The sequence below is a fragment of the Porites lutea genome, chromosome 5, assembly GCF_958299795.1.
Source record: "Porites lutea chromosome 5, jaPorLute2.1, whole genome shotgun sequence".
NCBI classification, from domain to species: Eukaryota; Metazoa; Cnidaria; class Anthozoa; order Scleractinia; family Poritidae; genus Porites; species Porites lutea.
The window spans coordinates 8,794,378-8,807,047 of record NC_133205.1 but is presented as its reverse complement, the minus strand read 5'-3'; the positions used below and the strand labels follow the sequence as shown (position 1 = coordinate 8,807,047).

Sequence of the window (12,670 nt, the reverse complement as noted above, 5' to 3'; positions counted from 1 at the left end):
ATTTAATTCCATGGGGCAAAAAGACTCGATCTAGAAGGGATGCACCATTAGGAATGTGAAGAGGGGAGTCCAAAAACAGGAACAAATTCCTTCAAACCAAATTAAAAGGAAAAAAAATGCATAATTCAAAGAAACCAGAAAAAAGGTTTTCAGGGTTGAAAAAAATCTTGCATCCTGGCTGCTTTTGAAAAAAATATATCATGCTCCTTCAGAATGTCTTTCCCCCCGTCCCCCACCCCCTTCACATTTCTAATGGTGCATTCCTAAACAAGTCTCGTCTTTTCAGGTAATTTGTACGTCGCCTGGGCAGAGAAAGTTTTTTCTAGATTCTTAAAGTGTATTCCAGGTGGCAATAGTAAGACGACGTACCTATTCCAGGGAAGGTTTAATGAATGAATTGTAAATGCGCATTTATGTGTTTGGCCGGGACGTCGTGCTCCTCTCACTGAAATTTTTGCAATTGTTCAGGGGCCGAGTTGTTCAAAGCTGGGTTAAGGGGTTAGTGCGAGATTTGAATTCAGATTTGAAAGCTTAAAAAGCATTTCAATTTCAATTCTTTTTGTCTACGGGCTGATGATTGGAAGCCCTAAAAATAACAGAGAAAATTATCCGAGAAAATACTTTTGAACATAAGAAAAATGAAACCCTGGGTCTAAATTTAAGCCAGGGTTAAGCGCTAATCAGCCTTTGAACAACTGGGCCCTGGGTTTCACCCTTAGAGAACCTATTGGGGCAACTTTCCCAAAGTTATTTTTTTCACGTTTTCAAGCCACCATCAACCCCCACCACACCCCACCCGATCACCACCGCTAACGGGACCCTCCACAGGGGTGATTGAGTTGTGGGAAAACATGAATATAAATACATAATCGAAAAGAAAAAAAACAATCATGATAAAACCGTCCTAGAAATATTAATTTGTGGTTGGGAGTTTTCAGAACGAGACTATCCCCCCTCCGATCCTCCCCAGTGCTTTTCTTCATGTCATAAAAACGAAAGCCTGTTGGCCCAGGTTTCAATGCTCTTAATTACTACGTGTTCGTCTTGGCAGGTTCTTTTGAGCCGAGTGGTTAAGACGTAGTTGCACGAATGTATTCCGCGTGCTCAGAATGCAAATCTGTGCCATTCTCAAACAATTATTTTATTTTTTTCACCTTTGAATATAACTAACGGAATAACAAAGTATGTTGGTTGGTTGGTTGCGAAGCCAGAGCGTTAAGCCTTCTTGTAAGTTGTCGAGGCAAGGAATAATGTCGGAGGCCGAGGGTCCCGAAAACGTTAACGTTGTGCAAAATGAAGCGTCTTCTTCGCGAATGCCGAGGGTTCTAAAGCGCCTGAACGAATTACCGATTGTAATCTCACTTTGCGAGCATGCATCCGATATGTATACGCGAATTCGCGAGAAGAATTATGGCACACAGCTTGGCTTTGGTGCCGCTGAAGTAGCGGTGAAGGCAGTGGTCGTGACTTCACATATGACATACTCTATTCTGCCTAAGTTTAGTCTTGCGGGAAAACTGAAAGAAGGTTTTGAACAGAAAGGTACGTAAGCTCATGAAAACTTTGCAGTTGAACTAACAAATAACTATCAAATGGTAACATTTCCATTTTCTTTGAAAGTTACAAGAAAGGAATCCTTTTAAAACTATCTGAAATATAAAGATAAGTTTACGACTGATAGTTTTCTTGAGATTTTTTTTAGGAGAATAAACTGTGATTTTGTCAGAAATATTTAACTTCTAGATCAGGTCAATCTCTTGAGAATTTTCATTCAAAGAATCTCACGCATACCGCACCCTGAACTTCGCGACCCTGCTCGATCGCTGAGATCACTCAGCCGAGTTTATCGGCCTTGTACGTTTGAAAAGTCCACATCTAATTTGTTAAGTTAGCTCGATCTTGGAATAAAATGAAAATAAAGGGAAAAAATAAAATCACGGCTCTTTAACTTATTCTCACTTTACGTGCTTGGACCTAAGTGGATTTTAGAATTGAAAAGAGTGAATTATTTTTAATGATTTGTTCGCCAGCTTCCCAAGTCGACACCATGGCTTGTAATGGACTAGAATTCTTGCAAAACAAATGGCTCGTTGCAAAAGGCCAAACCAACAAGGTAAGGGAAAAATTGAAGAAGCATACCGCTGCCCTTAGCTTTATTCCTTGAGTTTTGATCAGTTGCTGCCTCTTAAAGATCCCATTATAGCGATTAATTTTCCTCTGACCTTAAACAAAAGTTTCCCTAGGTGTTCGTTATATTTAACACTTGAACTAGTAGTTAAAAAGACCAAAACGTGGACTCGTTGTTGCCACCAAAGTAAACCCAGAGATGGAACTGAAAAGCATCGTTTAATTATCCTCTCGGCACTGAGTAAAGTTTCTGTTGCCCCAAGTCAGAGATATGTCCAGAAGTCTTAATTCTCGTTAGATTTGTTATTTTTGCGATTTTTGCGATATTTGTCACGGGTGTTTTTAGCTAGCAAAAAAAAATCCTTGTTACTTTTGCGATTTTTGCGATATTTGCGAACATTTCGGGGCCCTTCTTGGCTTCTTCAGTTTCCAAGTCTTGATTCTTGTTACATTTGTTATTTTTGCGATTTTTGCGATATTTCTTAGTGATTTTCTGACATAATTTTTTCTCAATTATTTCTTTTGCGACAATTGCGAAAGCAATTTGCTAGCAAATTTTTGCTAACAAGATTGATCCTGGACATAAGTGCCAAGTCATGGAAAATTACTTTTCACTAATTTTTTATCCAAGGTCTAGGACAAACATCGAACTTTTCATGAGACGAACCAAACTCTAATGTGGGTCGACCTAAATTAACTTAAGATCGTCTGCTGGGTCAGACGTCGAACTTATAGCCTGCGTAGCAAGCGTTTCCTCGCGAGGTTCGTCTAGAAAACTGGGACAAGAGCAAAAAAAAATGAATGACGGGGGAGGGGGAGGGGAACTAACTTTCGCGCAATAACTCGATTGGAAACGCTTGCTACGCAGGCTATCGAACTTAGGACGCGTCCAACCAATCAACTGAATCAAACCAAAAAGAAATTCTAGTCGGCCAGTACAAGTAATAAATTTTCTCCCGAACGAGGCTAAGCATACATTATCAAAAAATTTTTTAATCTATTAGTTTAGTTCGTCCGTGCGAAGATCGACGTTTGTCTCGGAGGCGATCTAGAGACGACCTATCCGTCGGAAGCAGACGATGCAACGTGCTCAACCTCATTCAGACGAAGGATTCAAACAGACAAACTTAACTGAGCCAGAAGTCGAACTTTTCATGAACTTGACTCGCGTAGTGTGGTTCATCTCATGAAAAGTTCGACGTTTGATCTAGGCCTAAGAATGCACTGCAGGCCTGTTTCCTATAGAGCGTTTTCACTCACGTGGTCGATCAGCATCAGTGTATGCAAATTGCATAAGAAAAGAGTTCAACTCCCGCGGGACTGGTGTTGGACACCAACATCGCCGCCGTTTTATTGTTTTGGGACACCAATATGGCCGCCGTGACGTCATGTGAAAACACTCTATACCAACCAAAAGACACACGCATTTGAGTCTGCTCTGGCTGAACCAATCAGATTCTTATGTCGGCTTCAAAAGGTGCTCCAAGGGTGGTAATTGTAATGATAATATAAAACAAGGAAAAGAAAGGACTCTTTCTCCGGTCCAAAACAACCGTTCGTAATAACAGGGTGGTCGGGCGGTATGGCGGGGATCCACTGTTATAAACATCTTGAAAAATAAACGTGTAGTCCAGGAGTAGTCAAAAAGACGATTGGGTGAATTTCTTTAAACTCGAAGTGTTTCTCAAAGAAACTTTGCAGATATTTTGTTTATTTAGGTCAAGTTGAAAGTTGATCTCGTACCCAGAGTCCGCAAGCTTTTCGGTCAGCAGGACCACACCAGGCACCTGTAGTCGCATGAGTACTGGGTACGAGGAATAGCAAGAGCAATGTTTGTTCTACGGTAAAAACTGTTAGTTCTTTACTCTTTAGCCTCCCACGAAGACGTTCTCAGGGCTTCGTCGCTCGTGTGAGGCTATTCACTCTTTTGACGAAGCATAGAACATTATGACATCTCTGCTCTAGCTCACTTAGACAGCTTGCAGTCCGTCCAGTTCTTATCCCAGCCAGCGCGATTGCAAACAACAACGTTACAATAAGGGATCTAATACAACGAGACGAGAAAAGATTTATTATTTCATGATTTTATTATTCTTATTTTTTCTCGTTTATCGCGCGTGGAATAATTTTTCAAAGAAACATAAGAGACTGCTTGTGGTCTGTAGCTCATTGAAAGCCTGCTTCTTCTAATAATCTTCCCTTCGCCGTATCAAAGTTAGGTAAGAGAATATAAAAAGGACTTTCATCCTTCCTCGACAGGCCTTGGAGAATTGTATCAGCATATTTTAATTCCTATTTATAAAGGTCATCAAGCACTTTTTCACCTTCAATCATGCACAAACTTTTCCAGGTCATAGCTCTCGGAGTAGAGAAACTTGAGCAGTCTGATGTAGCAGAGGTTCTGATCACGGTCACTGAAGCTGCTGTTGATTACTTCAAACCACCAGAAGAGAACGCGAAAGACCAAGAGAAACCTGGCCTCCCTGTGGTACAAACTAAGGTGGATCGAATACGTGCAGTCAGTTACACCATCGGAGACCAAGGAACAAAGGTAAAAAATGGTATCAAGTCAAATAATCGACAAATTTAACTATATTTAGTAGAGGAGACTGGTTATGAAAGCCGGCAAACATCAAAGATGAAACCAACGGTGCTGCAGTTTATGTTGGAAGCTCCTTGACCGTGCAAAATTCTGCGTTTTTTGTTCACAAATTGTGATTGAAAATTAATGCGATGTTTCTATTGGTCAATAAGTTCAAAATGATAACAAAAACATATATGACAAAGAAGTCTGTTGAGCTTCAGAACCAACCAGTTTCGGATCTCGAACTTAAGATAAGCGGGGGGAGCGTTCATCCAGGCCCTTAGATAAGGCGGGACCCCGGTCTCCAAAAATTTTTTTTCCCGCCCTTCGGGCCTCAGGTTGCCCTAAAAAAAGGGTGGCGCGGCCCCTCAGGCCTCTCCCCTGGATCTGCCACTGTTAATTATGATTTAAGCGAACAAGACCATACACAGCCTCGATCATTCTCGGATTTTTCTTCCCTCTCCTCCAACTTTAATTTACAAAGGGAAAAAATTAGAAGTAAGAGCCTGGGTAAAGATGGTTGACCCTGATATACTCTATTACCCTGAAATTCTGTTTTCTTGCTCCGGTGAAAACACGTCGAACAAAAACATTTCTGACTCAGAGCGATTTAATTCTTAGAGCTCGCATATTTCCTTTAAGGTGATCTTACGCGAGATTATTTGCAACGACGACACAGCTTTGCAACATTGTTGGGACATTGTTTCGAATGTTTACAACATTGTGCCAACATCGCAGCGCTGTGTTGTGCTAAAAATCGTCGTTGCGAATCGTCCTGTGTAACATCACCCGGCTTTAAATCTCTCGAATATCACGTCAGTGATCCATAACCCCGGCCAGTCAAAACACAAGCTGGGGGCAGTAGCTTGCTGTACAAACCTGAAATTCCTGTATGGCGGGTGAAATAATACAGTACAAACATATGACCGCTCGCCAACCCAGAGGGGGAAAAAATCGGGCAAACATGGCAAACGGAATTCTTTCCACAAACTCTACATGACTCATACGTCAGTTAAAGTTGATCCTTGCTCCCAGTGATTACCTATCCAAAAGATAAGAGATTGCAAGCTGTCTTGGCTGAATTTTGTTTCTCTCTCCCCAGGTCCTGTCTTTAGCAGCCTCAGCCGGACTTGGACGCGCAAGAGCAGCCGCTCAATGGACCTGGAACATCACGCAACACCTGCTTCAAAAGATACCGGTGAAAGCAAAACACGGTTTTTAAACGACAACCTCTGTTTACTCGAAGTTCAAAATGGTAGCAGTACGGCCTTATAGACCCCATTTTCGGTGCATTTTGCCCCTGGGGGCCCGGGGCATTTTGTACACGGAGCTGACAGTTTAACGCTTGTACTAAGCAACTGTCCCTCTTCTCCCTCCCCCTTTTCGTTCGTTTTGGCCTTAAGGGTCATACCTTCGTTCTCACAGTAATAGTTGCTATTTTCCCAGTAGATTCATTATTGTCACTATTTACTTGGCGCTGCCCGCAAAAGACAAAGGCCGAGTATTTTGGACTTCGAGCTAACCTCTTAAACTTATTGATAACTGCAAAAGACAACGGTTAAAAGGGATCGTGACGTGTTTGGATATATATGTACATATACATTTCATGATGTCGGATTACCTCTTATCAAGAACTATTCAGTTTTCGCGTAAAGAAAATCCAATTTAACGGTTTTCATTGACCATGCGGCTTAACTTTTGCAACTTTCCTGCGTAAAACCAATTATTTGAAATGAATATTAACGAAAGCTTTTTCTAAAAAATTTAGGTTGTTAATGGGATGTTTACAGCTTTTCTGGACCCCACACATAGCGGCGAGTTTCTTTTTTTACCGCCTGTTCATGGTGAAGGAGAAAGGAGGGTATGTCAATACCTTTGCGTCACATTAAACGAAGAAACGATAATTCAAATCTAAACGGGTATTCTCTTTCTTTAAAGAGACTATGACGAAGTATTTTGCAATCTTTTTAAAAAGCTAACACGTGTTTTAACATCAATTAAATTCCAAGAACCTTCGTCCAGTTTTGTTATTGGAGACTATAGAGACCTTAAGATTGAGGTGTTTTTGGGCATTTGCCGCGAACTGCGAACGTCAAGAAGTCACGTGACCAGGGTCTTGCCGTCGGGTTTCAGGTTTGAGGTTCACGTTCACGGTACGGCTGGGCCACGCTTTCGAGGTAAGTGATTTACCGCAGAGTTTTTTGCATCTTTAAGCATCACAATCCAACGTTTGAGAAGAAATACGACTATTTACAACTCTTTTGCTTATTAATTATCAAATTCTACTTCAAAAAAAACGTAACTTGGAACACAATTTCTCAGCTAAAATAGAAGTAAGTGGATGAATGAAAACAAACATGGCAGTCACGAGCTACCACCCACGCATCTTAAGTCCCAAATATGGGTAGACGGGTAGCGTGAAACTGTTAACCGCAAACTGCAGTTTGTCGTTTGCAGTAAAATGACCAAACCTCGATCTTAAGGTCTCTTACATTTAGGCATGCACTGAAACTCTTCCCGGCTCTCTGTTGCTGCGGGTGGAGATGGATTGGAACTTGAAAAAGTTGGCCCATCTTTTCAAGTTTTACTGCTCTGCCTGCAAAACATCAAAACATGGACTCTTCGTTTTCCCGCGAAAGAAAACCTTATTATGGAGGAGGCATCGGTCGATTGGCCAATCGTGTTGCAGTATGACGTCAAAGCGAAGTATATTGATTGATTTCTAGAAAGTTCACGGGCATGAATTTTTTTCCCACGCGCGTTTGTATCCGTTCCCGTTCGGGCGTTTTCATTTCAAGGTTATACCGAAAATCACTCTAACTCCACCGGAGCAATGTGTGTATGGAGGGCAGTACGTAATGACTTTTACACAGAGTTGATCTAAAACAGTTATATCCTTTACATATAATATGGACTTGAAGTAACGACGACGGTGATGGCAACGACGACGAGAACGGGAAAAAAAGTATTGGTTTAGTTTTGTAATACACTCGTGGGGGGGAAGGGGGGGGAGGGGGTGCACTCAAGGGAATCTTGCGGTAGGCGGGTGTGCCGCTGCGGCCCTTAAACCATGACCTTGTTTAAGACAAAAATCGTTCATTTTGTTACCCTGTTTAAGACAAGAGACTGGTTTTATGACCCTGCACATGACAGAATTAAGTATTTTTAAACACTAACATTACGGAATTAAATTAGTTTGGAAAAAGATTGTTTGCATCACAAAATTAGACCCCTTATCGTTAACCTTCACACTCTTTAACTTCAAAAAGTTCCAGTCCAAAAAAATACCTTGTTCAAGACGTTAAATGGTGAAATTGTATACCCTGTGTAAGACACAAGACCCTGAATTAAAACCATACCCTGTTCAGCAGCCCATACCCTTTTAGGCCAAATAAGGGAGTGCCCCCAGGGGAGCAAAACAACAACTTTGCACGTGCATCACACTTTTTTATACATTTCTTTGCCGTCGTTGCACGACTGTAACTTGAAACTTCCAAATTTCACGTTTTATGGAGGAGGTAAACACAAGAACGATTTTTGTATTTTTGAACTTGGATACATTCCTTTAGAATTCAACTGCAGCAAAATTCGCCGATCTGTGACCAATTGGATGAGAAGAAATCTCCTCCGAAAGCACTGCATGAAGCCCCGAGAACACCAAAACGCGCCATTTCCCCCTTATTGATTTGGGGGAGGGGAGGGGGTCTAAATGTTACCACCCATTTAATGTTTTCTAAAATTATGGATTAAATATAATAAATGCATGGAGGACACGCAAACGGGAAATTTCAAGATCACCTGATCGTTTAATAAAGCATAATGTCTTACTGAACACTGGTGAATTTCCTCGATTTCGGAGGTCTGCTTTTTAAACGTTTTCCGAGATACCGTAAAATTCCCCAAAATAAGCCCCTCCAAATATAAGCCCCCCGGGGGCTTGTACTTGGAAAATTGACCTCAAATACTAAGTAAAACAAAGCAAAAACGATAAATTTACCTCCAACTATAAGGCTAGCCCAATCGATTTTGAAACGCAAACCGCAGACAAGCCCCTCCGAATATAAGCCCCTCCAAAAATATGCTCCTCAATGGGGGCCTTTTAAAAAATATAAGCCCCCGGGCTAATTTTCGGAATTTTACGGTATAACAACTTAAACGTGTTTTTTCAATTTTATCTAGCAGATTGTTGGACGAAAGCAAAAACTGAGGAGATCCAAACGCCTTACAGCGAAAGGCGATTACCACAGAATAATAGATGCTTCAGAGCCATTTCCGGTTTCTCCTGACCGGAAGCGAAAATACGATAAAGAAGAAGGGGAAGAGGCATTAATTGAGGAGCTCATTCATGTCAGCGAGAGTTACAAGTCTGATGAAGATGCCGACTATGTTCCGGATGATGGCGAAGATGAGGAAAGCGAGTCGTCGGGAGACGACGACGACGACGACGACGACGAAGATGATGATGATGATGATGATGATGATGAAGATGAAGACGATGGAGCCGACGAAGACGAAGAACAGGACGAAGTTGGCACGAAGACGCTCGTTAAACCCGCGACAACAGTACAAGCTGAGTCTAAGACTGAGGCTAGAGGTACAGTTCATGTTACTTTTCAAGGAAAGACTGATACACAGATAAAGACGTCAGTCAAGCAAAAGCCAACAACCCAAGGTATTTCGCCAGGGAAGACTGTTCCTAAGCAAAAATTATCGGTCAAACCTGAAGCCAAAGTCCAAGCTATTTTACAAGAGAAGGCCGAGTCCAAGGAAACTGGTAAAACGAATCAGAATAGAGTGGAAGAACAGAAAGATGCCGGAACATACGCCAAGCCCAACGCTTCTAATGCTGACACTGACCCAAAGAAAAATGAAGCCCCGATTGCAGATGCCAAGAACAAAGGACAGGCTGAAAATGGGACGAAAACGGTAGATGGTGGGCTGATAGGCGTGCTCAAAGCATTCAACAACAAAATGTAGAGAGAGTAACGGAAATTGAAATACGGCTTGTGGTGTTTTCACCTTGACTGGCGGCAACGTTCAAGTTTGCCAAAAAATTGTCTTAGCTCAGGGTATAGTGAAACAATAAATCAGCTTGACAGTTGTCACCTTGCTGGTGCCTTTATTGTTCAAAAAGATAGTAATTGATTAAAACTGCTCGGACATCAAAAAAAGATCACCTGAAGTCCACACATTTCTCCCCTCGGACATTTATGGCGGGCAGCAAGAGGAGCCCGTAATTCTAACCCCCAGGTTGTTATTACGCATGCGTCGCACGTATGTAGTTAGCATTTGTCTGGACTTCCACTAAGAACGAATGGAAAGCGCAGAGCACAATTTGATCACGCCCGTTTGGACCTTCTATCACACTTTATCTGATCACGCGTGTTTTGACCATCTGTCAAGTGAAACTTACGCAAAGCACAGCAATGGAGCAAAAGCGTTTTGACCTTCGATCGATTATTGTCGCCCGCACTCCATAACCTTTGGTTATTACTAGTTTATTATATAAGTACTGCGATTTATTCACAGAATTGAAAGTGTGGAAAATCGTTCTGTTTTTAGTCACAACCAATCAGCGTCGCAGACGATGAAATTTCACTAGTGAAAAATCATCGTTCGCGGCGTCTGATTGGACAAACGATGTTTTTCACTAATGAAACCTGATCTTACGGGAAAGTACGTCATCCCTGGCGCGAAAACTGGGAAGCCGCCTTTTTATTTTGAGTTGGACTAATGGTCGCGGGTCGCGGGTTGTATGTCGCGGGTGGGAAAAATGATTTCGCGTTAAATTCAAGTTAGAGTTCGAGGTAAATCAAAAATGACTGGTAATATATTTAGGGGGGATGTAGGTGCTTGATATAAAAGTATACCGCAAACAAGACTGAAATGAAAAAACTCTCCCATCAAACGTAAAGTCTTAATACTTTACAGCAAAAATCGTTTTCAAAAAAACGAAAAAAAAAAAACCTCGTTCAAAAAAAAAAAAAATACGGACTCGACAAATTAAATGTAAGAAAAAACTGGGTCAACAAAAAGCTTCAAAGAAACTTTCCTACTTGTAAATAAACCAGGGACCACTTGCATACATTTTTACGTTCGACGTAAACGCTAAGCCTGGTTCTGAACTTTAATTCTTTATGTAAATGACCCCAGGTAAGACACAAGCAAGAAAAGAATCTCTCACAAATTTTGAGTGGATTTGCAACATACGCGTATAACTGTCGCATTTTCCTGTTGGAATTGTTTATTGTTTTAGCCCTAAAGACAATAAAAATTCCAACCGGGAAATCCGACAGCTATACGCGTATGTTGCATATGAATCACACACCATACTTTATTTTCATACTCATCCACCCTAAAGAGTGTCATTTATAACGACAATATCAAAAATCATTAATGATATCGTTATGTGTGTTCGTCACCAAAAATACATGATCTGTCATCACCTATAAATGATTGAAGACAGGAAACTAACGAAACCCAAACTACGCTGTACTAGCCAGAGAGCTACATACGAAATACACATTTGCTAGAAAACAACAACAACAACAACAGAAAAGAAAAAAACTGAAAAATTTGCTGTTCAGATGAAAAAAAGAAGTTTCTCACCACGCCCTGTTTCTCACCGTACAAACGATTTAAAGTACAGTGACAAATTCAACATTACCCCATTGGGGTGGGGCTGCACCCAACCCACCATGACAAGGATAATGAACGGTCCTCAGACATTCCCCCTCTCGGCCTTTACGTCCAAACAAAAATCCGCTAGGAAATGAAATATATATAGTATGAATTCATATAACCACATCACGCATGTTCTGTTGCACTTTGTTATAATCGTCGCATTTTGTCATAAACTTGAAATGGATGGTCGCAGGACAAGTAAACCCAATAGGTGGTTTTCACGTTACGTCATCGCCGCCATGCTGGTGGACAGTAAACAAAAGGTCGCTCTTTAGCTCGTTTTGTTTGTCCACCAGCATTTGTTCATTTCACCATTGTTATTTGTGTCTCCCGAGATTGCATGAAAACCACCTATAATAAGTATCATTATCGACAACAACAACGATAATGATAACATTCCACTGAACGGTTTTCAGCACCAATTTCTCAAGTGGGGGCGGAGGAAAATATTCACATCAAATGCGGCCTTCCAGCTTCAAGATCTATGCAGGGAAGTACAACTCTTTCCATGTGGACGACCTCGAGACCATGGGATAGTGACCAAAACAGCGAGAGGTCCGTAATAATGGGAGTTTGTATTGAAATGTAGCTGCTATAGGTGGTTTTCATGCAATCTCGGGAGACACAAATAACAATGGTGAAATGAACAAATGCTGGTGGACAAACAAAGCGAGCTAATGAGCGATCTTTTGTTTACCGCCACCAGCATGGCGGCGATGACGTAACGTGAAAACCACCACGTGGGTTTTCCACAAAATAAAGTGTCCTTCAGGCGAAAGGTAATTGTACACGGTATAAGCAAAATATTTTGAAAGTTTTTCTAGTAGCGCGGGCAACGCAGAAATTCGTTTTCATTACCTGCGAGATGTAACGATATTCATAGACCTATTCGGCTAACTCAGTGTTGTACCCAATTCAAATCTCCCGGGGTTAAGATTCTTTGTGTATTGTGTTTGCATTATAATGTGACATTCACATTTAAATGATATGGAAATTCCTGAAACAAAACGTTTTTCAGTCAACTCTCTCTAAGACGAACACCTTTGGGACCGGCACTAAGAGTCCGTCTTAGAGAGATGTCCGTCTTATAGAGAGTCAAATAAAGGGAGTAAAGAAAGGCAGGGACCAACTCTAAGTCTCAGTTTTACAGAGGTGTCCCTCTTATAGAGGTGTCCGTTAAGAGAGAGTCGAATGTGTTCGCAAAGAGTTTGAAGTGGGTACAACATTGAGTTAACCGAATAGGTCTATTAGTAAGTGTTTATTGCAGTGAATATG

General features: G+C 41.3%; 1 protein-coding gene across 1 annotated transcript; it reads left to right on the top strand.

Moving 5' to 3' along the window:
- The first annotated feature begins 1,225 nt into the window (after positions 1–1,225).
- On the top strand, positions 1,226–9,773 carry LOC140936541 (uncharacterized). Its single transcript, XM_073386032.1, has 6 exons — positions 1,226–1,542; positions 2,031–2,113; positions 4,478–4,678; positions 5,814–5,909; positions 6,480–6,572; positions 8,891–9,773. The coding sequence occupies exons 1-6, from the start codon at positions 1,251–1,253 to the stop codon at positions 9,686–9,688; spliced, it is 1,563 nt and encodes a 520-aa protein (XP_073242133.1). The 5' UTR covers positions 1,226–1,250; the 3' UTR covers positions 9,689–9,773.
- The last annotated feature ends 2,897 nt before the right edge of the window (positions 9,774–12,670 follow it).